This window comes from Stegastes partitus, unplaced genomic scaffold (assembly GCF_000690725.1).
Source record: "Stegastes partitus isolate 25-593 unplaced genomic scaffold, Stegastes_partitus-1.0.2 Scaffold328, whole genome shotgun sequence".
Taxonomy (NCBI): Eukaryota; Metazoa; Chordata; class Actinopteri; family Pomacentridae; genus Stegastes; species Stegastes partitus.
The window spans coordinates 28,757-56,642 of record NW_007578059.1 but is presented as its reverse complement, the minus strand read 5'-3'; the positions used below and the strand labels follow the sequence as shown (position 1 = coordinate 56,642).

The following is a 27,886-nucleotide window of genomic DNA, read 5'->3' as shown; positions in this document are numbered from 1 at the left end:
ACACAATCAATCCTTCAGAGGGAAAAGAGCAGTTTTATCTTATATACATCTTATATACACAAGTATAAACAAGCGAGCAGCAGTCGATGTCGCATGTGTGCATTATCTTTGAAGGCTGACATTGTGTATATAGAGCACATATAAACATGCATTCAGTGTAGAGAACATCACTAAGGCATGCTATTCAGTTGTGTACTTTTTTTTTTACAGCGCTGGATTAGTTAAGAGCAACATTTATAGATCAGCAGGTGGAGGAGATACTCTAAGCACCAGTAGAGCTGAAACAGGAAACGATCTGATTCTATGTATTCTATATCTGCTGACCTGTTCAAGATTTTCACTGTGATAATGGTAGCGTTCTGGCACAAACTTTTTTTCCTTTTTAACTGAGTTACATGTCTGAGTTTTAGGGTCAGAGGTCTTTGTCAGTGTTTGTCCACTGAAGCATGTCCCGCTTCAAACTCTCTCATGGGATCAATAATTACCAAACAACCTTTTCAAGCCGCGGTGTACCATTGGTGGATCCTGAAGGCCAAAGACGGCCAAAAAAGCCAATAGGACAGTAAGGAGAAGAGTGGTTGCCCTCAAATGTCCACAAATACACAGCAAGGATTAGAGCTGCCTTCAGCCTGATCTTTGCGTCCAGGTTGCTGCTCGAGCGTGTGACAGAAAATACCCAACAGGATGTCTGATTTAAAGGAGCTATGCAGTGGTTTGCCCCTGAACCCTCTGCCTCCTAACAGAGGAAGAGATCCCAATGTACCACATGCACCTATTCGGACCCCCAACCTGACAGCAGAAGAGGAACGGGTGAGTGAATGTGCTGAAAATACATCTGCATACAGTTTTTTTTTTTTTATCACCTTTGTCAATCAATAATTTGTAAATCAGTGATCCAATTTCATCCTAAGATAGTTCTTGTTATACAGAGATGTGATTATTCAGTCAGCCTTTACATAAACTCGGAATACATTGAGGTATATAGGCCTCGTTAATGGTGTTGTTTAGTAAGAAAGTAAAAGATATAGGTATACAAATAAGAAGCTTGAATAACAATGAAAATAAAAATATGAAAAGTGACAACAGTTTGTAAGATAGTAAAAAAAATATGAATTAGAGCATTTAGAATTTAAGAAAACTGAATCAACTAAAATATCGACAGCTGGAAGTGAAATGAGATGAAATTAGGAACCTGAATTGCCCTAAAAATAAAAATTAGTCCAGCTTTGGATTTTTCTGAATGTTTTCCAGGTCAATAATAATATTAATTACGACTGCATTCCAACCTGTGTATTTCTTTACTTGCTGATCTGAGTGTTTTCCTGCCAAAATTAAGTTAAAATGCTTTCTGTGGAAAAATACTTAGAATGAAAGCAGTAGTTTATATCCAGATGTGTGGACCGCACTGAGCTAATTCATCAAAAAGACAAAGCAGACTTAGGACATCATCATGAAGTAATTTGCGATCTAAACAGGTTTTCAGCTCACTGTCACGTCTGACAGTTTCTCTATAATAAATGTGTCAGCTATTGGAGCACATCTGACATTATGCACCACTGTGTACTCTGTCTTATTTCGTCATCCCGACTCCAGTGCTGCCCTTTAAATTGATTATTTTCAAAGTGATTGCCCAAACTCAGAGCAAAGGCTTCAGTCAATAATTAAGAGAGATCCAGGGAGAGCTCTGACTGTTACATGAGAGGGGATAAGAATCAGTAAAACATCTACTCATGTCTGCCTGACTTCATTAAAACATTTATTTGGTTTCACTAACCTTCCATAAATGCCTGTTTCCTCTAGCTGGCACTGAGAAATGCCCTGCGTTATTTCCCTCCTTCCCACCATGCAACGCTGGCACCCGAGTTTGCTCAGGAGCTGCGGCAGTACGGGCACATATACATGTACCGCTTCTGTCCCATGTTACGTATGAGGTGAGGCACGTTGATAAGAAGCCAACACTGCTATCAATATTTGAATGTTAAAAAGACACATATTAACTTGTATGGAATCACAGGAGTGCCACAAAAAAAAAAAAACATCTGTTAAAAAAATAAGGAAATAAATGTGTAAATATAAAGAGGGGAAAATAAAAGACTAAAATAAAAAATATGGAAATATAAAGCTAAATTTTTGTCTTTGATTTTCCCTTTTTCCTTTGTTTATATTCCTTTTATTCCATTTTGTATTTGCTTTTTCCTTTTGCTTTTCCTTTTTGTCTTTGTCTTTTCCTTTTGTCATTGTTTTTTCCTTTTCTCATTGCATTTTCCATTTTGCCTTTTGTTTGTACTTGATCGACTGAGCTGTCAATTAGATGGCTTTGGGCAAGGCTTTCTGTTCAGGGTAAGTAATAGAATAGAATAGAATAGAATAGAATAGAATAGAATAGAATAGAATAGAATGAAACTTTATTGATCCCTTCGGTGTAAACCTCAAGGAAATTGTTGAGTAATGCCTGATTGCAGGATTCCTGCTTGGCGCGAGCTCCTAGCACAGCTGAAGGGAAGTGGCGTCACCTTGGTGCTGACAGGAAGTGCACACGCCTATGCAATTTGGCTGTGAAAGGCGGAAAATAAATATGGAATGAGTGGAGGAATTAAGGAGAGTTGTTTAACAAGAACTTTTTACAATTGCTCGGTATGTGGAAGAACATTTCTAGCCAAACTACATTTTAAGGATGGTAGAGGATGTCAGCAACAGTCTTGGGCAAATATCTGCGCTGACCAATACAGACATTAATCCGGTTGTGTGGCACAATGTCTGTTCTTTATTTCCTTATTTTTTAACAGATTTATTTTTATTATGGCACTCTTGTGATTCCATATTTTTAGGTTATAATCGCACACATTTGTTTATTAAAAAGTTCTACTAAAGCAGGATATTTTGAAGTTGGACAGTAAACTTTCAAAGGCAAGTGTCAGCAAATATGAGACTTACAGATACAACCATTAGTCACAACATTTAAACCATTTACAGGTGGAATAAGTAACATTGATCATCTTGTTACAATACCATGTTTTGGTGGAAAAACCTTGAGTCCTGGTGTTCATGCGGATGTGACTTGGGCATGTACCAGCCACCTAAACATTGTTGGACTGCAAAAACTGCTTGGAAACCCCAACCCAACTGAGCATCCATGGGAGGCACTAGAATAAATTAATGGATTCAACTCACAGGACCCAAAGGATTTGTTGCCAGGCCTGAAAGTTTAGAGCTGAGGACACGACATTTGGCAGGTGGTTTTATTGTTATGGCGGCGCAGTGTATATATGTCACAAGCCGGTCAAATACATTAACCTGTTGATTAATGACTCAGTAGATCCCAAGGATTAGACTCTGTGGAATTTACATGCATTCTGCTATCAGCTATCAAACCTGTGCTGTAGAAGATGTTCATTCTACATTGACTTTAAAGTCACTACTTATATGCTGCTATCTTGTTTATTTGCTTCACCACAGCAGCAATGACGCAAATTTCCTTGTGTTTGCTCAGAGCCTATCCAATAGATCAGTACCCATGTCGCACACGTCAGGCAGCCTCCATGATGCTGATGATCATGAACAATCTGGACCCCGCTGTTGCACAGGTGGGCTTTGTACACGGCTTATAATAATGTAGCAAAGTCAAGGATGCTAAATTCATGTGACAAGTTTTTTGCGTGATTTATTGTCTCTATCTCAATGCAATACTTCTTTATCTTTCAGTTTCCCCAAGAGCTTGTCACCTACGGAGGGAACGGACAGGTGTTTAGTAACTGGGCCCAGGTATGCTCTGAGTTCACTTCGGTTTTAGTCTTTGTTAGTGTTGTGTACAGTCCAAACAGTTGCACATTTGTCTTTGTTTGGTGCAGTTCCGCCTCGTGATGCATTACCTGAGTGAGATGACAGAGGAACAAACTCTGGTCATGTACAGCGGCCACCCTATGGGCTTGTTCCCCAGCCTACCCTCCTCACCTCGGGCCATCATCACCAACGGCATGGTAACTGTACAACACACATCTGGCTTAATAAAGTGATGCAGAGATTCATTGAAAGATTCACATTTTTGTCTTTTGCTTCACTCAGGTTATTCCAAATTACTCCTCCAGAGATCAGTATGAGAAGATGTTTGCACTTGGTGTATCAATGTAAGTTTTTAGGGTCCTTTTTTTGCTTGCAGGTGTTGGTTATCCACATTGTTTTTTAATTACAAGCAAAAGCAGCAATTTTAAGTCTAATGCATTTGTTGTACATTTACAGGTATGGCCAAATGACAGCAGGCAGCTACTGCTACATTGGACCTCAGGGGATTGTTCACGGCACTATGGTTTGTGAAAAATGACAAACAGATACACACTCCATGTTTTCATATCACAAAATAGTGACTCCTATAAACCAGTGGTTCCCCACAACACAAGAGAATATAACAAAAAACCGAGAAAAATAATTGTTATCCACAAAATGTTCTAACCTGTTTCTTCTTTTTACTTTTTTTTTTACTGTAAAGTAAGTCACCTCTATCATGACAAGTGTTTCATTTATTTCACTGTGGTTGTTTGTGCAGCTGACAGTGCTGAATGCTGGTCGGAGGTACCTGGGCTCTGATGACCTGAAGGGCCGTGTGTTTGTGACCTCAGGCCTGGGCGGCATGAGTGGAGCTCAGGCTAAAGCTGCCGTCATTTCCGGCTGCATTGGCGTGATCGCAGAGGTCAGCAGTTTCCTTGTGACTTCCCATTAATAGTCAATGCTGACTGAGCAAGATTGGAGGAAGTTGCTGTGTGTCCATGTGACGATGTGACTTTGACTATTTCGCAGGTGGATGAGGCTCCTCTGAGAAAGAGGCATGAGCAGGGCTGGCTGATGGAGGTCACCAGCAGCATGGAGCAATGCATTAAACGCATCAGGTAACAGACAGGAAAAGATTATTAGGATGATTTATGTCAATGTGACTAAATCTCGATTGAAATGTGGTTTTTTACTTATGTATTATTACACTTTTGTTTCACTGTATCAAAAATCAGTAACAGTTTTCATACCACATATAAGTGGCGTTCATATTGTGAAAATACCTGCAGACAACATTGTCTGAGTGATACTGACCCAAAAAAGTTAAGCTGTGAATTGTTGCAATAACAAAGCACAAGTCTGAACTCCAGCAGTCACATTACCTGACAGGCACACACAAGCAACAGTGGTTTGACTTGTGTGAAGTGATTTGGGGAAGGCTTTTTACGTGTTTCAGCGCCAATATTGATCCAAAAACATCACAGAAAGCACTTAACAGAAAGTTTGTGTATAAAAATCACAGCAAACCTTTCTCGTTCAGTTTGCCCTACAATGTCGAATTTACTGAAATGTCCATAAAATTTAACTTTACTGCAGTAAAAACAGACATGAACCGCTTAGATTAATGAGACTGAAATAAGTACAGTTTGTTGCTTTCAGCAGTTTGTAGGAATCTTGTCTTTTGTTTCATTAAAAACCTGCATCCTCAGACAGCAACAGGATCCAGATGAGCATCTCCAAAGCAAGAGATTTTCTTGCATTTCTGGAAGTGGAACAGCAGTGGCAGTAACTTACAAATTATGCCTGATATGGAGGGTGGATCAATCTGGATCAGGCTCAAACAGGAAGTTACACTGTGTACTTTTCTTCACTTCATAACGGGTGAACTGTCACACAGAGTCACGCTGCAGCTAAACCATTTGTTCTATAGCAGCAGGTTGAGTCCTGAGCTCCGTCACAGGTTATTTTTATTTTACTGCTGGTAAAGCCGTTAGAGCATCATCACTTGTGGACAGAATTTTCAGTGTTTAGGAAATTATAAATATACAAGGCAATTAGTTTTTTGGACAGTTTGATAAGCTGCTATGAGCATAGATGAAATCTGTTGTTTGTTTGTGCATTATTGTGTATTGCACATCACTGGATGTGCTGTCTAATCTTGCGTGAATGACAAATGTTGCATGCGTACCCTGGCTCTGTCTGTCACTGTGGTGAGTATGTTTGATTAAAGCCATAAGGATCAATAATGGAAAAGTGAGCTGTGTCTGAGTGACAGAGTGCCATCCCTATAACAGACTAATGAAGCCAGCAGTGTGATGTGTCTCCTGTCTGAAAAGGGCTTTGGTAATGGCCCCAGGCAGGAGAAAGCCATCACTGCAATTTAAATGATCAGTAGTAAAAAAAAAACATGACATGTAAAGAATCGTCTGTTAAATCTGCTGAAAACCATTTTTAAAATGTTGTGTATTTTCGCCAAAACACTGTTTAAAAAGCATTTCTCTCAACAGGTTTTACTTCTGTTTCTAACACCAGCATCTGAACATTGCTCCACCTTGCAGAAAGAAATATTCTTGTAAAAAAGGACTGCATGACGACCTGTCAACTGCGAAATTATTATTTTGTGTCTTGCAGAGAAGCCAGGAGCTCCAAGACTCCCCTCAGTCTGGGTTACCATGGCAACATCGTCGACTTGTGGTGAGTGAGCGATGAAAAGTTTCCAGAAACGACCTGGTCCACAGCCTCAGTGAGAGAGCTGCCTGTTGTTAATATATATTTTAAACTTTTGTTGTGTTTGTCTGACCAGGGAGAGGCTCGTGTTGGAGTTTGAGAGGACCGGAGAGCTTCTGGTGGATCTGGGCTCAGACCAGACTTCGCTTCACAACCCGTACAACGGAGGCTACTACCCGGTCCAGCTCAGCTTCCGGCAGGCCAACCAGCTCATGTCGACCGATCCTGACCGTTTCCGATGCATTGTCCAAGAAAGGTGAAACTAATCGCAATGCTTGTTACAGTAATGTCAGTCTATTAAGCTGAAATAATAGGTTTTACATTCTATCACAGCCTCCGAAGACAAATAAAGGCCATCAACAAGCTGTCTGATGCAGGTATGTTCTTCTGGGATTACGGCAACGCATTCCTGCTGGAGGCTCAAAGGGCTGGTAAGATATTTAACACACACTCACACACACACACACACACACACACACACACACACACACACACACACACACACACACACAGAACATTTTTATCATTTGATNTCAACAAGCTGTCTGATGCAGGTATGTTCTTCTGGGATTACGGCAACGCATTCCTGCTGGAGGCTCAAAGGGCTGGTAAGATATTTAACACACACACACACACACACACACACACACACACACACACACACACACACACACACACACACACACACAGAACATTTTTATCATTTGATCTGGGTTAGAATAATACAGAGGCTTGTGGTCATTTTTTTATTTAGGCGCAGAGGTTAAAAAAGTTGGTGGAGGAGCAACAGAGTTCCGTTACCCTTCATATGTCCAGCACATCATGGGGTGAGACTTTTGTTGTTTTATTTAAACCAGAGCTTTACACAATAAGATTACTCTTAAGTTCTGGTCCACTTCCTGCAAAGCTTTTGAACTCATTTTACATTTGTCATCAGGCAAAATTAGGGAGCGAAATCTTGAAAAAGCTAGTTTTGTCCAGAGTATTGTACGTAATGTGTTGTATGTTGATCAATAAACCGCTGTCAGACATTTGTAATCTACTTTCCTTTTGCTGCAGGGACATTTTCTCTTTGGGCTTTGGGCCATTTCGCTGGGTTTGCACGTCTGGTGACCCCCAAGATCTCGCTGTAACGGACAACATTGCTGCTACTGTCCTGGAGGAAATCAGTGCCAACGTGTCAGATCGTATCAAGCAGCAGTACAGCGACAACATCCGCTGGATCAGAGAGGCTGGAAAACACAAAATGGTGAACCTTCCCGCCAACAAACAACCCCAATTTGCTCTCTCTGTGCAAATCACCCAGAAAAAATAAACATAAACGTTCAAATAAAGCTTGAATTGCTGATTCCCTCTGTGTGTTTTCTGTGTTTAGGTTGTGGGTTCCCAAGCCAGAATCCTCTACTCCGACCAGAAAGGAAGAGTCTGCATCGCTTTGGCTATCAACCAGGCTATCGCTGATGGAAAAGTTTCAGTAAGAGAAGAAATTGTCTGCTGATATTATTTCACATTTACTACTCTCTGCATGATATCAAGTTTTCAGTAGAGTGTCTTTTTCTGTTTCTGTTGTTCAGGCACCAGTGGTTATCAGCAGAGACCATCATGATGTTAGCGGCACAGACAGCCCCTTCAGAGAGACCTCTAATGTGTATGATGGCTCTGCCTTCTGTGCAGGTATGCGCAACTCAATACAGCTACGAATCTGAATCTCAAGTTTTATGCAAATTTAAAATCACAAAAACAGCACAAAGCAGATCAGCTTACTCGATGGCAAAAATGAGAGAAGAAAGCTTGCTGACTGTGATAGTTTAGCTTCTCAAGCAAGTTTTAGCTTTTAGCAAATATATTTCCATGCCACAATCATACTGATATAATGAGTTAAAACCTGTAAGCTCATGAAGAATTGATAACATGTAAAAACTATCTTTCAAGCAGCATATTTTGCCAGAGAGACAAAGATGGTACACACAGATTTTATGCTTTTTTGCTCGACAGTGATGCAAAATTAAGTGAATTTTTCAACAGTTTTTGAACAGTTTAATGCTTTAAACTTGGAAGCTTTGTGAGTGCCGATTATTTTAGGAAACAGCTCAAACAGAATCTGTTTTGAGTTACTACTGACAAGAAAATTGCTGGAATTGAGGTTTGTGGATTGGCCCACAAATTCATAACTCTGGTTACTTGCGGCCTCTTTTTCCTTTTTCCCAGCTTTCTTGTCTTTCTTCATTCATACACGCTAGAAATTCTTCCTAAGTAGTAAAAAAAAAAAAGGCTGTTATGTCTTACACTGTTTTCTCCTTTGCAGACATGGCCGTCCAGAACTTCGTCGGTGATGCATTCAGAGGTGCCACATGGGTGGCCCTGCACAATGGAGGAGGTGTTGGCTGGTAAGTCTGACTGATTATCCGGTAAACAGTAGCCCATCTGAATTGCTGTTGTGATTCATTAGTGCCATCTTTTTTGAGTTAATGCTCACCTGTCACTTAGTTCGGTGCGTTAATGACTTCATCCCACCCACAGGGGCGAGGTAATGAACGGAGGATTTGGTTTGCTCCTGGACGGCTCGGAGGAGGCGGCAAAGCGTGCCAGGCTGATGCTCAACTGGGACGTCTCTAATGGGGTGAGAGTGCAGAGAGAGAGGCAGCCTGAGAGGTTCCAGCCTCACTTATTTATTCACAGTCTGCTCGGATTGCAGGCGATTGCTGAGTGAGCTGTAATCTGTGTGTTTGTGTGTGCTGCAGGTGGCTCGTCGCTGCTGGTCTGGAAACTCCAATGCTTATGAGACCATTCAGCGCACCATGGAGGAGAACAGGCAGCTGCATGTCACTATGCCTTTTCCTGTGCAGGATGAGCATGTGCTGGACCGTGCACTGCAGGGATAGACAAACTGTGTTGCATAACAGCTTCCTATAAGGCCACATGTTGAAATCAAACACTGCAGAACCCCACTAAGGCAGCTCAATGCACTTAAAACCTGTCAGAACTATAGTTGTTAATAAATCAATCATAATTGAATAAGCTGTCTGCCTTGAAGACACAGAACGCTACTCGGCTGTTAATAATTCATATGCAGTAATATCTTCTTTATTTTAGTAATGGAAATGAAACTGCAACCCTTTATTAATAATAAATCCAAGATGAGTTATCTGTGTGTCATAGTTTGTCCAGTAATTTTAATCAGGATTTCAGTAGTGGAAAAATGTCAATGTTGTTTATTTGATTTTGTAAAAAAGAAGAAGAACCTGTAGCTAAAAGCCACAGTTGGTCACAAATGACTTCACCAAAGGAACGTGTTGGATTCTGTCTTCATCTGCACATATTTTCCACATGCCTTTCCAATAAAGATTTCAGTGCACAAATTAGAGACAAATAAGTAACGAAATCATTCACTGACTGTTTAAAATGAAAAAAAAAAAGGAGTACAAGGTGTCCCAACTTGGCTCAGCAGTAAGTCAATAAACAATCAAATGAAGTGATACATTCAGTATGTTGTTGGTGGATAAAAAATATGAACTCCAACGGAATCGATCGGAGTGATCCTTCGATCCTTATCTGTCTCACAATCAGACTATAGTGTTACAACCACCTCTGTATAGAAAAGTGAATTTTAAAGAAGTGTTTTTTGCCTTTTAAGATTTTTTTTTTAGTGGATCTTATCCTGTTTCTACATTTTGGGATATGGAAGATCGTGTATTTAAACTATGTAAAGTCTTGCTAATAGCTATTTGCTCCCCTGCTCTCTCCACTGGTGCGTCTTTACGCGTGGTTGTTCCTTTAAGAAAGCTGTGAATGATGAATGAATTTGAGCCTCTCCGCGCTGACGTCAGGGAGTTGGAGAGGCTGCTGTACCCTGCAGGAAGAGGCAGATAACGGAGATGAGGACCAGACGGGGATACCAGACCTCTGTCCGCATTTTTCTCACTTATTGTGTGTTTTCTTAATCTCCGCTGTTCTGTCCAGTCTTCAGCTGAAATCTTCTGAAGTTGTCTCCGCCAGTATACCGGCGCGGCTTGAGACCTCCGCCCTTTTCTGTACACCAGGAAGGTTTTTTTTTTTTAGTAGATTTCATTCCTCTTTTTTCTTGTGTAGCCTTAAGACTGAGTCGAGATGTTCACTCGGGAAGTCCTGTGGATGATGATACCGGATATGTTCTGACTGATGAGATTTTCTCTGCACCACTCAGCTTTTAGAGAGAAAAGAAAAGAAAACAAACATGCATCACAACCAGGAGGAGCAGTCGGTAAATCCAATTACTGCGCAGCTCGGGACCGCGCACAACAGTGACTCTGGCAGCCTGGAGAGCAGCAGTGACCTGCAGCCACCTGCTTACTCCAAACTGGAGTTTAGAAGAAACGCAGTGACAGACGACTATAAAATCACAGCTCAGGTTCTTGGCCTGGGAATCAATGGCAAAGTGCTGGAATGTTACTGCAAGAAATCAGGAGAGAAATGTGCCCTGAAGGTGTGTGTGTTGGGTCCTGATGCTTTATTATGTTGATGTGAACTGGGCTGCTGTCACTGGAAAGAACAGAGAGCAGCCATCAATTATTCATTCCTCCTCAGTCTTTGTGGTCTGCACCGATTAATGGTGCCTTACACTGGAAATCTGTGCAGAAATTCCCCGCAGGATTCACGTGAAGCTTAATGCACAGCAACCATATGATTGATTATGTGATTAGACACAGAGGAAATATTAGTTCAACCATGGACGGATGGAACAGTAATCTCAAAGCAAATTGTGGTACAGACTCACCCAGACGGTGATGTGCTGTCTGGGATGCTTTGACACAGTTTCCACTGTTTTGGTGATTGTTGTGCGAACAATGAACTGCTCTGTTCATACTTTACATAATCATCTGTGCCTCTGACATTTAACTAATGTAAAAAATCTGAGTTTTTCACCCATGTACTCGGCTCACAATGTCAGAAACGCAGCACTGGTAAGGCAATAAACAGCTGGCTTGAGGGGTTGCAGCAAAGCCTCATGAAAACAAACAGGAAGGGCACATGTTTTCTTTGGAAATAACCAAAAATGTATGATGACATTTTACGAGGCACCTCTGTTTGAGTAAGCACTGTTGTGTGAGTGGTGATGCTGTGATCGATGCATAGAAGGTTTGGAGGAAAGCATGCATCTATAATAATTGAGCCATGTTCCTCCTCCAGACTGCATCATGATGTTTACATGGATTTGTAAGGAGACCTGCACGCCTTAGAAAGCAACCGTCTTTCTGATATTACTGCTGCTGCGCCTTTAAAGACAAAACATGTAGTCTTGAAGTATTCAGTTTTAAAGTTCAGATTGATGGCACTCCAAACAATAAGTAGCTTATTCATTGATTTCAGTCTATCTGCCACTGTGATTTGCAAAAACAGATGTAATAACATGCATTTACACAAAAATAATGTGCAAAAAATAGAAGCATTTCATTAAAATGTGTTTCTGTCATGTCTAACAGATCCTATATGACACCCCTAAAGCCAGACGGGAAGTAGAGCTGCACTGGCGAGTGTCCGGAGGTCCTCACATCGTACGAATACTCAGCCTTTATGAGAACATGCACCAGGGGAAGAAATGTCTCCTCATTGTAATGGAATGGTGAGAATGACCAGCAGCACTACATCAGTTATTCTCTGTTTATTTTGGGGCCTTTCAAGGAAAATCACTGCTACAATAGGGGGTGGGGGGGTTAGCTTTGTGTTACTTTGTGCATTTGAAAAAAATATTTAAGCTGAACAGCAGAGAAACAAGACTTCATGAAGTAAATGAATGCAACTAATGATTATGAGGTTTCTTTGTTTGTTTAATCTTTAATCAGGAAAAGTCTTAAGAATCTGTTTCCCAAGAGTGTTATTCCCTAGACAGGCAGCAGAAACTTTTACAGGTTACAGACATATAACGGCTTAATAAGGTTTACATGGAGCGTAAGAGTACGTTATAATATCATGAAACTGGAGGAAAAAAATCTCACAAGTCAGTAACGTCAATCATCATGCAGGGCCAGTGTGAGTTGGTCATCATCATTTCTTTAAGCAAACTGGGCACACTGAAATGCCCTTTTCCCCAATGCAGTACAGGCTATGGGAACATATAGCAGGAATAAGTCCTGGGAGTGTAGATAGAAGCTTTCTGTACTTTTTTGAAGCACCATTGATATTAAGGAAGCGGACCAAGAATGGCTTTATAAGTATGAGCTTGTCAACAATTGAGGCTATGGGTAGAGAAGACCAACCAAGTTAATCACACAATATACAGCAGTGAGTGAGAGATTTAACATTTAGAATAAACCTCAGTTTAGAATGTATCAAACACATCAAAGCTTTGCAATGAGTTATGTATTGATAAGATCACCATAGTCCATAAAAATGCATGTAAGTGACAGAAACAAGCATTTTTTTGCCCTTCTGGCAAGACATGATTCTGAAATAAAAACCTAATTTCTGCTTTAATTTTCATGAGATGCAAAAGAAAGAGAGTCATCAACAACAATTTCTAGATTCCTGTTGATTTTGATTATTTTCCTCATTTCAGTGATTAAACATTGTTCCAATAAACATCTAAAAACAGTGAAAAACATCTTTCTACTTCATGGGCAAACATCTTGTTTCTTTCAACTGAAAAAGAGCTACATTTCATTAAAGTCCAGCAAAACTTGTTTGTTTTTTTTTTGATAATTTTCTTTCTCATATAATGCTCTGGGCTGCAAGGTGGCGCAGTTGGTTAGCACTGTTGCCTCGCAGCAAGAGTGTTGCCGGTTCGCGTCCCGGTGGGGGCACCGGGATCTTTCTGCGTGGATTTTGCATGTTCTCCCCGTGCAGTGTGGGTTCTCTCTGGGTTCTCCGGCTTCTTCCCACACAGTCCAAAAACATGTTGAGGTTAATTGGTGATTCTAAATTGTCCGTAGGTGTGAATGTGAGTGTGCTTGGTTGTCTGTCTCTAAGTGTAGCCCTGTGATAGACTGGTGACCTGTCCAGGGTGTCCCCTGGCTTCACCCTAAGTCAGCTGGGATAGACTCCAGCCCCCCATGACCCTATTGAGGATTAAGCGGTGTATAGACAATGGATGGATGGATATAATGCTCTTTTACATTTTACCTTATATTATATGTCTTTTTATATTCTTTGGGTTGCAACAACAAATGAAGATTTGCAAAAACAGATAACTCCATTTTTGTAGATTTTCAGAAAACTTTTTTTGTTGTTTTTCGCTTGATCAAATTGAAGTTGAGTGGATTTAACTACGTAGAAAAAACATGACAAAAATAGAGATAACTTAAGTTTGATTGATATTGTCTCAGGTACACGAAAAGTGGATTTTCTGAAGGTTTGTGAAGATGGAGTTATCTGTTTTTGCAAATGAACTCTTCAAATAGACCTTTGTTGATCTTTTTCCCACAGTCTTTGTAAATTGCTTTCCATTGTCATTGTGGCTTTTGTTTAATTTAAACAAGTTTAAATAAATAAACTGAAACTCAGAAACAAAGCAAAAACAAAAGTGACATCTCAGAGGGACAGCAGTCCACCACATTACAATCTGCTCATTCGTTATAACTTGTACACACACTAACTTTGAGCTCATGGAGTCTTTGGCTACATCATCTGCTCATTTACAGCTTATGTATTTGCATTTGGTTCGCGATCTAAAATCACGTAAATGAAATTATGTGTCCTTTCCTCTTGAGTCATCCTTGCCTGCTTGGACTGGACTCATCCGAACAGTAAATAGACACAATGACTTGCTTTGTTACAGAACCATGATTACAGTAGAGAACTGTGGTGATTTGCCAAGAGTCCCCTCACTGCCCCAGTTCTCATCTCTTTGTTAATGTTGTCTCAGTATGGAGGGAGGGGAGCTGTTCAGCCGCATTCAGGCCAGAGGGGACCAGGCCTTCACAGAGAGAGGTGGGTTACAGTTCACATCTAACAGTTTAAATCTACTGGCTCCCGTGTGGTGATCCGTGCTGTCACGCCTGTCTGCCCATTAGAGGTGTCAGAGATCATGCACGACATCGGCATGGCCATAGAGTACCTCCACCTCATGGACATCGCTCACAGAGACGTAAAGGTACATCTGCTGCTCAAATAATTCTCCACGGAGAATGTTGGAAAGAGTTTCTAGTTAAATAAAGCAGCTCAATAATTGCATCTCACTTGTGTTCGTTGTCTTTTACCCCATTTGTGATTCAGCCTGAAAACCTGCTCTACACCACCAAGGAGAGCAACGGCACACTGAAACTGACTGACTTTGGCTTTGCTAAGGAGACGACACTGCACAACTCGCTCCAAACTCCCTGTTACACCCCATATTATGTTGGTGAGTGTTTGCTGAAAGATGATAGCATGAGTTTTAGGTACATTGTCTATAAATGTGCTTTATGTTCGGATGTGTTTACAGTCATTCACTCTTGTGTTTGTGCGTCTTCTTTACTAGCTTTTATATGAGTGTGTCTTCCATTCTGCACATTATTGTGTTGTTTTTTTCCTGTCTGTCATTGCAGCACCAGAAGTGCTTGGTCCAGAGAAATATGACAAATCATGTGACATGTGGTCTTTGGGTGTAATTATGTACATCCTGTGAGTATCATGTTTGCCTGTAACTGATTTAGCTTAATGAAATATTAATAGCTGCTCTTTGTGCATTAGTTAAAGTACAAGTATAGTAGCTTTCTCTCCTCTCGTCTCCAGGCTCTGTGGGTTTCCTCCGTTCTACTCAAACACAGGTCAGGCAATCTCTCCTGGCATGAAGCAAAGGATCCGATTGGGTCAATATGAGTTTCCCAATCCTGAGTGGGCTGACGTTTCCGAGGAAGGTCAGACTTTCAACACAAAGTATATATCTAACATTAAAAACATGTTTAAAAATGTGAAAAATGTGTGCAATGCTTTTGAATTACATGAAAACAAAGTTCTGAATGAATGTGGTATTGACTCCTCCAGTATTGCATAACACTGAGACACTTTAACTTCCCTTTAACCCAGGCATGCTGTACCGACATAATTATGCGCTGAAAACAAGCAGAAAACAGATTGCATAAAGTCTCCATTGACAGTCATAAAAATGTCATCACCACTAAATCACTGCATGTTTGAACTCATGATATAATGTTGATGGTCTTTTTGCTGTCTTAAATGAGGAGTTTTTGTTGTTCATTTACACTCGTTAACTGGAGCTTTGGATATGTTAACTGTAAGATAAGATAAGATAAGATAAGCCTTTACTAATCCCACAGTGGAGAAACATGCAGTGTTACAGCAGCAAGGGAGACATCAGCAGAAAAATAAAGAATTAACAAGAAATATACAAAAGCACTTATGATATTGTATATGTTCTTCCACATCTAGAAATTTAGATATTGCACAGATTCCTATAAATGTGAAAGCTAGGAAGGCAATACAGGGCAATAAAAGCAAAAACAAATTGACTAAAGAACAGCATATATCCTAGGGCTGTTGCAAAACTTCATGAACACTGAACTGCATACCTCTTTTTTTATTTTTTTTAAATCAGTGTGTTTAAGTCAATTTATTAGCAGTCACTTTATCTTTTGTAAATCTCTGTTTTTACCTTTGTATATAGTTTTGTCAATTTAAAATTGCTGTTTTGCACTGAAGAGGGTTGCATTCTGTTTTGTTGTACTTTTGTATGATGACATTAAAGATTCTGCACAGGATTTTTCTACCTGTAATAAACCATAAAACTAGATTATTTTAGATGCACATTAGCACTGAATACCTGCTGGGTTGATGATTATACTTTTAATCCCTATCTCTTGCAGCCAAACAGCTCATCATCCAGCTGCTGAAGACGGACCCCAGTGAGAGGATGACCATTGGACAGTTCATGAACTATCCTTGGATCAGTGTAAGTTCATACTTTATAAGCCTTGCGTAGACCTGTATGTTGTTATCCTGTGTATTAATGGATGCTCATGTTTTAATACCACAGCAGTCGATGGTGGTCCCTCCAACGCCTCTGCACACCTCTCGTGTTCTGACGGAGGACAAGGAACTGTGGGACGACGTTAAGGTAAGACTCCTTTGAGAATGTGGCCACCAGGTGGCAGTAAAGCAGCAGATCAGCTTCACAGAGCGTCTCTTCCAACAGGAGGAAATGACCAGCGCTCTGGCCACCATGCGTGTGGACTATGACCAGGTGAAGATCAAAGACTTGGACACATCCAACAACCCTCTGCTGAACAAGAGACGTAAGAAGCCGGTGACAGGAGGAGCTGACCGAGCAGAGGAGGCCGTCAGCGGGGACGGAGGAGGAAGAGCGGTGTGTAACAGTCACAGAGAGGTCACGTTTTCTGAAGAGCATGGGGAAATGATTATCAGACAAAAGTAGTATTAAAGTCAGAGTAAGCAATATTTTCCCATCTACATATCACTTATTGTACTTGCTCTTTGTGTCACTGCACTCAATAGTCTAAAGAATGTCATTTATTTTTACCTGTTACTACTATAACAAATTTAAATAAAATTTTGTTTTTTATGTTTTACAACTGTGCTGTGTCACTTTGTACATTTTTACACAGATCGTTTGACAGTGAGAGACTTGTTGGAACTTTGTGGTGACTCTTATTTAGGTGAAAATCAAAGATCAATGCAGAAATGTTGTTCCACTATGAGGAATTGGTTCTTCAAGGCAATATGTGGAAGTCATAAAATACGTGTATTTGGCAAGATAACACACAACTAATAAGTCAAAGGAGACTTTTATAATGGTTAGTTATGTGGGTATTGTAACATGCACAATCAGGGGTCATTTAAACCATGAGAGGTCAAGGTGTTCATGTGGTTTTTACTTGTGTGATATATCAAACCGACCAGCCATTTCCTCTCACTTGAAATTTCTTCCTCTCTAATTCACTGCCAAGACATTAACGCTGCCTGCTGCTTCTGGCTTCAAGATAAATGTTCACTTTTTCAATTAAACACTAGTCTATTCAAAAAATGCAAACACAAGAGCTTCTCATTAGATAGATCTACAAGTATGTAGCTTTTAATCTGGGTATCAACATCTAATGTTAATGTTTCGTTGGCTAAAAGACAAAAGGGAGGATTTTCCAAAATACCATTGCATGATTTAATCTGTGATCCTATGTCTTATTAGAGACTCATAATGGGAGTTCTGATTCTAACCTAAAAGTAGTGGAGTCAGATGAGTTGATAATTTCCTCTGAAATGCTGCACAGTTAAGGCAATATGTGAATATCCAAGTAAAGTGCAAATCCTTCAGATTTGCTCTTGAGTACAGAGTTTCAGTAAACAGTTGTTTTCCACTATTCAGCTACTGTTTGTTTGGAAGAACTGAATGCTGGGACAGAACTGTGACATAATGGAAACTTATCCTTTACAACTTATTTACTTATCACATTAGATCATTCAAATGTTTAAAGAAATGTTCCTGCTATCCTGATGCTTGTGCCATTGACTGTACACTTTACACCGCTGTTCATTTGGTTACTGAGAGCCAAAGTGCACACATAATGCACATAAATTTGCATAATTACGAACTGGAAATGTTGCCATTCAAATCAGTCATAGTTGGGATCAGGGCTGACTTTGTTTCAGTCCTCCAGCAGAAACATTTAGAAATGAATTTTGTGCTGTAGTTGTCGTGAGTAGAAGATAACAAGAGTCTTGCGATGGCGTTCGGTCTGATTCCTGGATGTCATGTAATGACTGATCTCCTGACCATCCGTGAGAAAGGTGTCCTCATCAGTCTGCTTGAACCTCACTGTAAGGTCAGTTCACTTGTTTACTGTCTTTAAAATACAGCTCAACAACAACGTGCATACACAAACACTTTAAACAGGAATGACAAAAACCTAATATGCATTTTAAAGGTAAAAACATTATTTACTGTGTTGAGCGGAAGATGTGGATATTAATGTAGTAACTTAAAGAAATCTGCTTCATGTCTCTGTGACTCATAACACACGGTACTCTGCCGAGGACAATGTTACCAGAGAAGCTCTTGCAAGATGTAGAAATGTACAATAACATTCTCCTTTAATGTCACACTTTTTAAGGAGTTTGAATAGAGCAAAGGCTAAAAAATGAAACAATATAAAAAGTGAAAAGCTAGAATAAAGCAGCAAACATTAAATGGAGGTCAGACTTAATGAATACACTGTCAATAAGTATAAGACCCAGTCCAAATGACTGTAGCTCCTCACTTTGCCAAAGTTTGGAGTATATTTTAAACAATATTTAAATGTGGTCTATACATGTTTTGTCAGATATTAGAACATAGTTGGCAACATGGTGCCTTCATGGTTAATTTAATGAAGGAAAATAAAGCAAAACTTCCCATTTGGTATTTTCAGCAAGGTTACTGTAAGACAACACTGGTTTATAGACGGATATAACTGTGTGTCATCAACGTATCAGTGAATCTGAGATGTAAAAGTAAATCATTAATAGACAAAGGTTCTCAATCCTGTGAGTCTCTTTGGTTTGTGGGTGAGGTTTGTGTTGGGTGAGGCTGACCTGCCTATGGTGAGTGAAAACCAAAGGAGAGAAGCTAAACCATTGAAGATACCAACTAAGTTTCTCTAAATATGTAATAAAATGTTTTGATTTCTTGAAACTCACTAAGGCTATCAAAACATATAAGTGAATCAGACTTCAGCATTATCAGCCTCTGAAAGGAGGTTTCAGAAATGTGATATTATGCATTTAAAAGCAATCTGTAGGAGGACTTGTATAATGGTTAGGGTTAAAAGGAGTCTAAACAGCAGACAAAATGCATTAACTTTGCCTCTTGGAAAACTCTCTAGAGACTAGAAAGTAGTTTTTTTTCTCCTGCTGCACTAAGACACCAGGATGCTGCAGTAAATTTAAGAGTTTTTTTTGCAGTAAATCTGTAGATTTGGAATCCTTGAAATGGGTTTCCAGGTAAAAGAAAGCAATAGAAGGACGAAAATACAACAATTCCCAGTTCTAAAACTAACAAAATTCCGTCAAAGGTTTTTGCTGAGTTTAGTTTTGAGTCCTAAATAACAAACATGTAAACTCAGGTGTGTATCATCATATTAATCACACATATTCAGTGCCCCCCTGAACTGTGGCCTTCCAGTCATACAATCCTCTTTATGTAGAATATATATATATTTTTTAAGTTTTAGGTTTTAAATTTGGGCAACTATTGCAAAATACTTCCCCTGTTGAAAGAAAGTTCTCTTGATTCCTGACGTACTTCACGTCTTTGTGCTTTATGTCAGCATTAGGGAAAAAAAGTGTAAGAAAAACAAAAGGTGCACCAAGGAACATGATTTTAAATGGCAGATAATGTCCAGTGTATCCAATGAAAATGATATATATAGGTGAAATTAAATTTTTACCACATTTTGTGATGCTCCCTGCTGGTGAGAACATCAAGCCACAGCCTACATGATAGTAGAAGTCAAGAACTTTGTGTAACAGCCGGTCCCATGATTCTAACCCCTTTCACTGTTGAATTCGAAGCTTTAAAATATGCACTGAAGTCAAAGTTCAAAGGTCAATATCTCTGAGCAAGAGCAACTTTGAGCTTCCAGACTGACATAATCTTACTCCCCTGATCAAGGCCTTTCCAATGATGTATCATGTTTAGTTCTATGACAAAGTTTAAGTTGTGCCCCCTCTGGACCCAGCCCTGTGTCAGGTGTAGTTTTCCAGGAGATGTGCGAAGCTCAATTGGATAAGATGAAATTAAAATAATTTTGTTGAACATAGTGGGTAAATTTGTCGATGACAGCTTTGTTTTGACTTACTGGAACCCATGGGTGTCATTTTTGGCCTCATTAAAGATGTTTTTCCTGGTTAAATCCTGTTTGATACTATCCTAACCCTAACATTGAGGACATCCTTACCGGCTGCTTAATCTCCTCAGGAAAACAATTTCAGGGTACACTCATTTATGTGTTTTAACAACAGTCATATGGCTATATGACTATACAGTATGTCATAATAACAATAATAATAATAATAATAATCATAATAATAATGACTTTATTTGTATAGCACCTTTAAGAACAACATTTGACAAATTTCATTTGTAAAGTCAGTCCAAATAAACATGCTCCTCATCAATTTAAACCCCTAAATGGACTTAAAGCTTTATATTTCACCTTCCATTTAGGAGAAATGGGTATTTTGAAGAAAGAACTACAACTTCCAGCAGCGTTCCAATACAACATGATTGGACACACCATGAAATATGTAGTTCTTTTGGGGTTCACAACTAGGGTTGTGTTTTTGTATTAATAAACTAAAATAAACGGATTGAAGTACTGACAAATGTGCTACTGTTAAAGTATAATACGTGTAGTATGAAATAAGTGTAAAAGAGTACATGGTATTGTGGTATTTTTTGTGTTTTTATTACACCGGCAGTGTTTGGGGGAAATTTGCGGTTGTTGCTAAGGCAACCCTGTTAGCGTCGGTGCGCAGCCTCGCCATAGACTTGGAAAAGATCTGTCCTATAAGATCTGTAATGTTTTTGTGTGTACAGTAGGTGGAGGTAATATACCTGAACATTGGATAACAACCCCCAAACCAATAGAAGAAGCAGTAGCAGCAGCTGCTAGGCTAGTAGTTAATGTAGACAGCCTTGACGAGCGAGCTGAAAGTAGCACAAAGCTACAGATACATTCCCCACCGCTGGCCTCTCAGTTACAACAGTCAGATTATCCATCAATGCGATCACAGTATATGTTCTGGTCGCCGTTTTCCTGTATGTGTCCTTCTTTTCAGAGTTCTATTCGTTTACAGAGAAATGAAAGTAATGACGAGCATGTAGCCCAAACACAGTAAAAGCACTTATATTTATGTTTATGTTTATCTCAGAACAGTTTCTCTCTGCCTGGGTATATTTCTTGTATTTTCTATTAATGAATACGGAGCTTATAGCAGGTGGAGCACATGGTACCGGCTCAGCACCGGTGTTTACAGAATGTTAACGTTGGTCAGTGTGGGCGCACACATCTTTATAGTGATCTCTATAGTTATTAGTGTGGACGGGCCGTAACAGTAAAATTGGTTTATGCCAGACTGTGGGAAGAAAAGAAAGACAAAAACATCACAGTATATGTGCTGTCTGATAGGGAAAAAACGTGTCCCAGACACAAAAGATAATTCTAGTTGAAATGCATTGATTTGAAATTCGTGCTGGGGAACACGAAAAAGTGAAAAGCAAATCGTGTCCCAGGACACAAAACAGCAGATTAAATTTCGTGACTATTTAACGAATTGCCGTGAGACTGGGTTGAGTATATTCATCAGTTGTGATTTGTATAACTACTGGTGTGTTTTAGCTGATGAAGTGTACAGTGGCCCAGATACTGCAGGCCAAAGACATCGAGGGTGAGAGTCCGAGCTGGATCTGTTTAGACTGTGGTGTGGTTTGTCTCGTTGAGGATGAATCCAGGCATTCCTTTTTCCTTCGTCTCTACTGTGTCAAGGTAAGAACTGCTCAGAGTTACTCCACTCACTCAGATCAGCACACACTGATATGTGTACGAAACACAGTGAACAAACAGTTAATTTTGTTGGAGTGTGTACGAGCACAGTTGCACACATTGGACAGCTTGAAGTGTCTCTAATTTTCAGTGTCCCTCAGTAACAATATGAAGTCGTATGATGATGGGTGTGCCTGTATTTTTCCCTTGTGTGGCTCCAACAGCTGTTCATAAACGCCTTTCCTTTCATCCTCACCTTATCTGCCCTCAAACACAGCGTGCCAAGTTACTGTGGGAGCAGGAATTGTACATTCCTTTCACGTACACTGCAGCTCGCACGTTCTTCCACTCTTTCCCTGCAGATGTAAGTGTTTGAGTACCAGTGTGTGCATCATGCTCATTAGAGTACTACTTTTGGGTTGGTTTAAGGCTTGCTTTGCTTCCACAGGGCAACCAGATGGGCCTCAACTTTGCAAATGAGAATGAGGCAGAGGAATTTCATCTTACAGTGGACGCTGCCTGCGGTAGAATAACAACACATAGATCTGTATCAGCAAATCTAAAATCTATGTTTGCTCTTTTCGCATGACGGCAGATCAAAGGGTAAACCTGCCATTATGTCCTCCCTCTGTGATTTCTCATTAGTCTCCATTTTACTCATCCATTTGCAGAAAAAATTAACAGCATGATTGACATAGCAAACTTGAAAACAGCCTCAACAAGTGAACCACCTGATTCACGGTGAGAAAAATGTGACCACTTTCCAGCTGTAAGCTGCAGGAAAAAGCAAAAAATTTAAGATATGATTCAATCTGTTTATGCTCCTTTAGAATTGAACCTGCTGGAAGTTTGGATGAGGGGAAACAGTTCCTCATGGATGGACTTTCTACCACACTTACTTCGACCACAAGTTCGGTGAGTCAAATTATACAGTGAAATGAAAAATAAAGACATTGTCAAACTGTAATTAGTCTCTAGCGGTAACAAACTACATCAGTTCGTTCCCATTTGTATCTGTTTGATGCAGTTTAAGGATCTGGATCCAACTATGAGGAGGCTGTTAATGCAGGCAAGACTCACTGAAAAAGATCTAAAAGACAAGAACGTTGTTGAGGCTGTTGACTTCATCATCAACCAGTTTGGAGGACTAAAGGCTGTGCAGAGAGAGTTGAGGAACATAGGTGCATTGTCTTAAAAACAGTGATTTTTTTGCTTTTATCTTACCCTTCAAAAGTACAGTAACAATTGACCTTCATACAGTGTTCTGTCCTTTTTGACAGGTTCCGTCTCTCAGACATTGCCAAGAGCTGCAGGGGAAGAGTAAAGAAACAGTCTTTGCCACTGGTCCCATCCATCAAAGATAGCAGCAAGGGGAGGAAAGAGGGTGAGGGAGGTAGAAAAAAAGGTAAAAGGGAGATGGGGTGAGGGAAACAGAGAGAAGGGGGTAAAGGTAGAGGGATATGGCAGTGAGAGTGTTAAAAGGACAGGCAGTGGGGGGTGAGAGTGGTAGAAAAGGGGTAATAGAATAGGTAGAAAAGGTAGAAAGGTGGAGGGAGATGAAAGGTGGTTGGGGTTGGGGGAGACAGAGGAAAGGGGTAATAGAGGTGAGGTGGAGAAAAGAAGGGATGAGGGTGGGAGGAGATGATGGAGGCAGGTGGAGAAAAATTTAATTAAAGTAAAAAAATTAAAATAAAATCCCTTTGTTGCAGTCTAGTATTTCTGGAAATATGCTTACATACTGCTGAAGTTGTTTATGTCCTTCACTGTGAGGCTTCCAATAAAAGAATCCTTCAAAGACACTCTGGGGTTTTAGCATTTTTAAATATGCACCATGTAAGCACACATGAAAGCAGAAATAGGTGGTTGCAGAGCCCAAAGTTCAGTATTTCTAATTCTGAAGATGTATAGTTCTGATCTGCAGCTGCTGGTTCCACCAATCTGTCCAGAGTTTATGTTTTCTTTTTTTTGTTGTCTGTTTTTCACTGATTTACATTTTCATTTAGCAGACGATTTTATCCAAAGCGACGTACATCTGAGAGTAGATGCACATTCATACACCTATGGCGACAGAGCTGCCATGCAAGGTGCCTGCCATTGGGAGCAACTTTGGGTTCAGTGTCTTGCCCAAAGACACTTTGACATCGAACAGCCAACCTTGTGATTAGAAGACAACCTGCTGATGTTTGAGTTAGAAACGAAAATCCATCCATCCATCCATTATCTATACACTGCTTAATCCTCATTAGGGGCCTGGAGTCTATCCCAGCTGACTTAGGGCGAAAGCAGGGGACACCCTGGACAGGTCACCAGTCTATCACAGGGCTACACTTAGAGACAGACAACCAAGCACACTCACATTCACGCCTATGGACAATTTAGAATCACCAATTAACCTCAACATTTTTTTGGACCTTGTGAGAGGAATCCGGAGAACCTGGAGAGAACCCACGCTGCACGGGGAGAATATGCAAAATCCACACAGAAAGATCCCAGGTGTCCTTGCCAGGACGCAAACCGGCGACCTTCTTGCTGCAACGCAACAGTGCTACCAACTGCGCCACCTTGCAGCCTGAAATGAAACTGAGAATGAATAAAATTAGAATCTAAAAGAAAGTTAGTTCCCAAGGAATCAAGGGAATCCTGGGATTTTTTTTGTATATTTCTGTTGGTTTGTAACACTTGTTCAAAGATCCTGAAGTTAATCTCCATAATTATTAATACTGTAGGGTGTTGTAGCAAATGTTTTAGTAATTTTTTCATTACCTTGGCCTCACTGCTGCCACAGCCTGGTTTTGACTGCATTCTGTATTATCTGCATTTTTCAGGCTGAGGAGTTCCTGTTATCTTCATGAGAAGGCTGAGACTATAATGTTTGAAGGACAAATGCTATAATAACTTGGATTGTGTTGTTTGATTATTTGGTCAGATCTCTGAACACAATCCTGGTGCATGAGCTCTGCCCTCTCAGCTGAAATATTCACTCTGCATTTCTTTACTTTATTAACCTCTATTTGATTAAATAGTAATACAAAAGACAAGTGTTGTCACACCTTGATTGTTTTTTAAAGGCTATTCAGATTTCCACAACAAATTTGCAACCCAGATTTGATGGATATGTGATACGGACTTTGCCAGAAGAACAGAAGGCCGATAATTTAGGAAGATTGCTCCCTGACGAGGGTGAGAAGTTGTCTCCAGACAGAGCCTGATCACTGATCCGAACCTGATCTGGAAATCAGTGCTTGGAAAAGTGCCACGCACAAATCAACGGTGAAAAAATTTGTTGCGTTATTACATGAATAGGAGAACTGCAGACTGAATGAAAGAAGCCGGAGAAGAAAAAGGAAAAAATTGTAACACTAAAGAAAAGAAAGTGTGTAGACAGGTAAAATCTCACAAGCTACTAAGGTAGTTTTACACAAAGACCAGATTGTTTGTGTGAGTAAACGGCTTGTGGTGAATCCAGGCTCTCATAAAAATTCTTGTAGACAGACCTGTCTTGAGTCATGTGGTAGTCGCTGCTTCTGTTTCAGATAACCAAATAAGAATAAGAGATACAACATATCCGGAGATGGGAAAGAGTGAGAGTAAGGAGATGTGTGATGTGGACACCAGTCCCAAAGTTCTTCATATCATTCTTAAAATAATGACTGAATGTTACAAGGACGAGTCAGTTTTATATATGGGTTGAAATGGGGTTTCAAGAAAAGGGAAGTTTCAGTTTAAGTAAACTGGAGCAACTTAAAACACATATGGAGGAAAGAGAGAACACAGATGCAGAAAAGCATGCAGCCTTGTCAAAGAAAAAGAAAAATGTGCCATTTAAAGCAGACAGGGAAGCTTATAGATTGTGGAGGGAAGAAGCAGAGAGAAGAAGAGATTAAAGGGACAGTGAAGCAAAAAGGACGATAAAAAGGAAGCTGAGGAAAAGATGAATGAAAAGTTAAATGAAATCGCTAGAACGTTTTCACTTTCTCTCACTGAGGTAAAATCACCAAGAAACCCATTCAGACTGGACCCCAATCTGGACTCTGCTCTTCGTCCTCCTCCTCACATCAACAGCTCCGAGACAACCAACAAGATCCATCTACAGGACAGGAAACAGCATCATTCCACCACTGGGGATCTCATACCAGCGGTCATCCCAGGGACCAGCTGCAAGGACCCAGTTAGTAATGAAAAACCCATCAGAAGAGGAAAAGGAACCATCATTCTCCAGCTCAGAAACTCTCTGTGGCAGCACCAATGAAGGTATTTTGGTATTTAGACCGTAGCCTGAAGCCAATATCGTCACAGCAATGAGATATGTTTGTAGTCCGAACAACAACCTGGCCCTGTTCAAACTCAGCTAAAATACTTTGTAGTGGAATATCGACCCATTATGTTGGAACTGAGACACTTACTGAACAAAATATTGAAGCATGATTTCTGTAAGATATCAGAATTATTTACACAGAAATGCATGAGCCTGAGATTGTCAAGTCCTGACTGGGAACACACCAGTAACAAAGGGTTCCAAGTGGCAGTTATGGACCTCATCGTACTGTGTGAGACACAGTTCCCACAGTACAGGAACATGTCAGCTGTCTCCTGTCTGTCTCAGGGGGAAAAGGAGACCAGCAGCACCTTCCTAGTGCGTCTCACAGAAGCCTTTGACATTCATAGTGGACTGAAAAAAGGACAAATGGAGGCAACATCACAGGATCCCATTGAAACACATCTCAAGGCCTATTTCCTGTCCAGAATTAGGCTTGAAATCACACTGGAGATCAAGAAAAGATGCAGCAACTGGGAAATAGCAAGTCTAATTGACATTTTGCAACATGCAGAGCACGCAGAAGAGCAGCTGTTATCCCTGGAGGCTAAACAAAAGGCAAGCAAAGAGAAGAAAATTTATGGTGCTCAGCTGACTATTTCTCAGAACATAGCAGAACTGAACAGAGGTGGCAGTGGATGTGGAAGAAGAATCTACAGACACAGATGTAAGTCATATGACCCCAATATGTGTTTCCAATGTGGTAGAAATGGACATTGGTGAGAGGAATGTCTGTCAAGGGGGAAGAAGACTCCATCTCAAACATCGGACTGAGAGCAGGAGGTGAAGAAGCCGATGCCACAGACGGGTCAGACTTCTTACACAACACAACACAACACAACACAACACAACACAACACTGGGTGAGTCACAAGTTTTTTCAGGTCATGATAAAAAACACTTGCAACAAGCCATGGTAGAGCTAAGGATACAATAGCAAATTTGAGATCTAAACCATTTGCCATGTATTTGGATGCAAATACAAGGTTTAGGAAACTGCCACAGTCGACCTTAATAGTCACAGTGGTCCATTCTTAGTGAACTCTGGAGGCTACTGTCTCCGTGTTGAGATCAACTGTTTTGCAAAAAGAAAAAAGGATAACCCTAAAAAGAGCTGCAGAAAGTAGAAAACTGTGAATGCAACTGGTGTTCCTGTGCATGACCTTACCCAACCACAGTGTACTCTCAATGACTCGACAGTTAAACATTCATTCTCACTTTCAGGCCTGATGTTCCCATTTGGTTTGATGTTAGTCACTCACTGCTCACATCACTCAGCCTGCTGATTGATTGCTCTGCACAGCACATGTATCACAGGGACCAGGTGACAAGTTTGAGGAAGTGTGGTATAGAAAGAAACAGGAAGTTGAAAGATTGAATCTGTCAATTAATTTGCGGACAATGTCTGCTGCTGCTGGCTCTGTCTCTGTCTCTCTCTCCCACACAGGATGATTTCAGGTGAGACTCCACATGTCATTGGCGAAACAGAAGGATCTGAGACTCCACAAAAGACTGAACCTTACTGACTTCTGTCCCGTACAAGGGGATCCCAAGATGCTGTACAGTCAGAAGGGTGATGTATACAAGACCCAAGCAACATTCACAGCACTGGTTAAGAGAACAGTAGTGCTCATAGA

At 40.3% G+C, this 27,886-nt stretch overlaps 3 protein-coding genes across 3 annotated transcripts; all 3 read left to right on the top strand.

The window, feature by feature from the left end:
• The first annotated feature begins 633 nt into the window (after window positions 1-633).
• uroc1 (urocanate hydratase 1) lies at window positions 634-9,853 on the top strand. Its single transcript, XM_008283802.1, has 19 exons — window positions 634-810; window positions 1,801-1,931; window positions 3,491-3,584; window positions 3,703-3,762; window positions 3,849-3,977; window positions 4,063-4,124; window positions 4,237-4,303; window positions 4,541-4,684; window positions 4,792-4,880; window positions 6,394-6,456; window positions 6,566-6,745; window positions 6,823-6,920; window positions 7,244-7,316; window positions 7,549-7,738; window positions 7,865-7,963; window positions 8,064-8,163; window positions 8,795-8,876; window positions 9,010-9,109; window positions 9,231-9,853. The coding sequence occupies exons 1-19, from the start codon at window positions 685-687 to the stop codon at window positions 9,369-9,371; spliced, it is 2,028 nt and encodes a 675-aa protein (XP_008282024.1). The 5' UTR covers window positions 634-684; the 3' UTR covers window positions 9,372-9,853.
• Window positions 9,854-10,322: 469 nt separating this feature from the next.
• LOC103358723 (MAP kinase-activated protein kinase 2-like) lies at window positions 10,323-16,988 on the top strand. Its single transcript, XM_008283801.1, has 10 exons — window positions 10,323-10,951; window positions 11,949-12,088; window positions 14,327-14,391; window positions 14,475-14,554; window positions 14,677-14,803; window positions 14,988-15,063; window positions 15,175-15,299; window positions 16,266-16,351; window positions 16,436-16,516; window positions 16,595-16,988. The coding sequence occupies exons 1-10, from the start codon at window positions 10,703-10,705 to the stop codon at window positions 16,832-16,834; spliced, it is 1,269 nt and encodes a 422-aa protein (XP_008282023.1). The 5' UTR covers window positions 10,323-10,702; the 3' UTR covers window positions 16,835-16,988.
• A 1,075-nt stretch (window positions 16,989-18,063) lies between these two features.
• Window positions 18,064-23,734, top strand: LOC103358722 (neural Wiskott-Aldrich syndrome protein). Its single transcript, XM_008283800.1, has 8 exons — window positions 18,064-18,236; window positions 21,792-21,938; window positions 22,213-22,299; window positions 22,384-22,459; window positions 22,607-22,676; window positions 22,766-22,850; window positions 22,963-23,116; window positions 23,216-23,734. Exons 1-8 carry the CDS (start codon window positions 18,138-18,140, stop codon window positions 23,257-23,259), a joined length of 762 nt encoding a protein of 253 aa, XP_008282022.1. The 5' UTR covers window positions 18,064-18,137; the 3' UTR covers window positions 23,260-23,734.
• The last annotated feature ends 4,152 nt before the right edge of the window (window positions 23,735-27,886 follow it).

What these genes read in the sequence shown, in the direction of transcription:
- LOC103358723 (XM_008283801.1), top strand. Translation starts at nt 10,703, where the DNA reads ATGCATCACAACCAGGAGGAGCAGTCGGTAAATCCAATTACTGCGCAG. An exon ending in CTCCTCATTGTAATGGAATG is followed by an intron (nt 12,089 to 14,326) that starts GTGAGAATGACC and finishes ATGTTGTCTCAG; the next exon opens with TATGGAGGGAGGGGAGCTGT. An exon ending in TCGCTCACAGAGACGTAAAG is followed by an intron (nt 14,555 to 14,676) that starts GTACATCTGCTG and finishes TTTGTGATTCAG; the next exon opens with CCTGAAAACCTGCTCTACAC.
- LOC103358722 (XM_008283800.1), top strand. Translation starts at nt 18,138, where the DNA reads ATGGCGTTCGGTCTGATTCCTGGATGTCATGTAATGACTGATCTCCTG. An exon ending in AGTGAACCACCTGATTCACG is followed by an intron (nt 22,677 to 22,765) that starts GTGAGAAAAATG and finishes ATGCTCCTTTAG; the next exon opens with AATTGAACCTGCTGGAAGTT. An exon ending in TTACTTCGACCACAAGTTCG is followed by an intron (nt 22,851 to 22,962) that starts GTGAGTCAAATT and finishes TGTTTGATGCAG; the next exon opens with TTTAAGGATCTGGATCCAAC.
- uroc1 (XM_008283802.1), top strand. Translation starts at nt 685, where the DNA reads ATGTCTGATTTAAAGGAGCTATGCAGTGGTTTGCCCCTGAACCCTCTG. An exon ending in CCATCATCACCAACGGCATG is followed by an intron (nt 3,978 to 4,062) that starts GTAACTGTACAA and finishes TGCTTCACTCAG; the next exon opens with GTTATTCCAAATTACTCCTC. An exon ending in GCATTGGCGTGATCGCAGAG is followed by an intron (nt 4,685 to 4,791) that starts GTCAGCAGTTTC and finishes ACTATTTCGCAG; the next exon opens with GTGGATGAGGCTCCTCTGAG.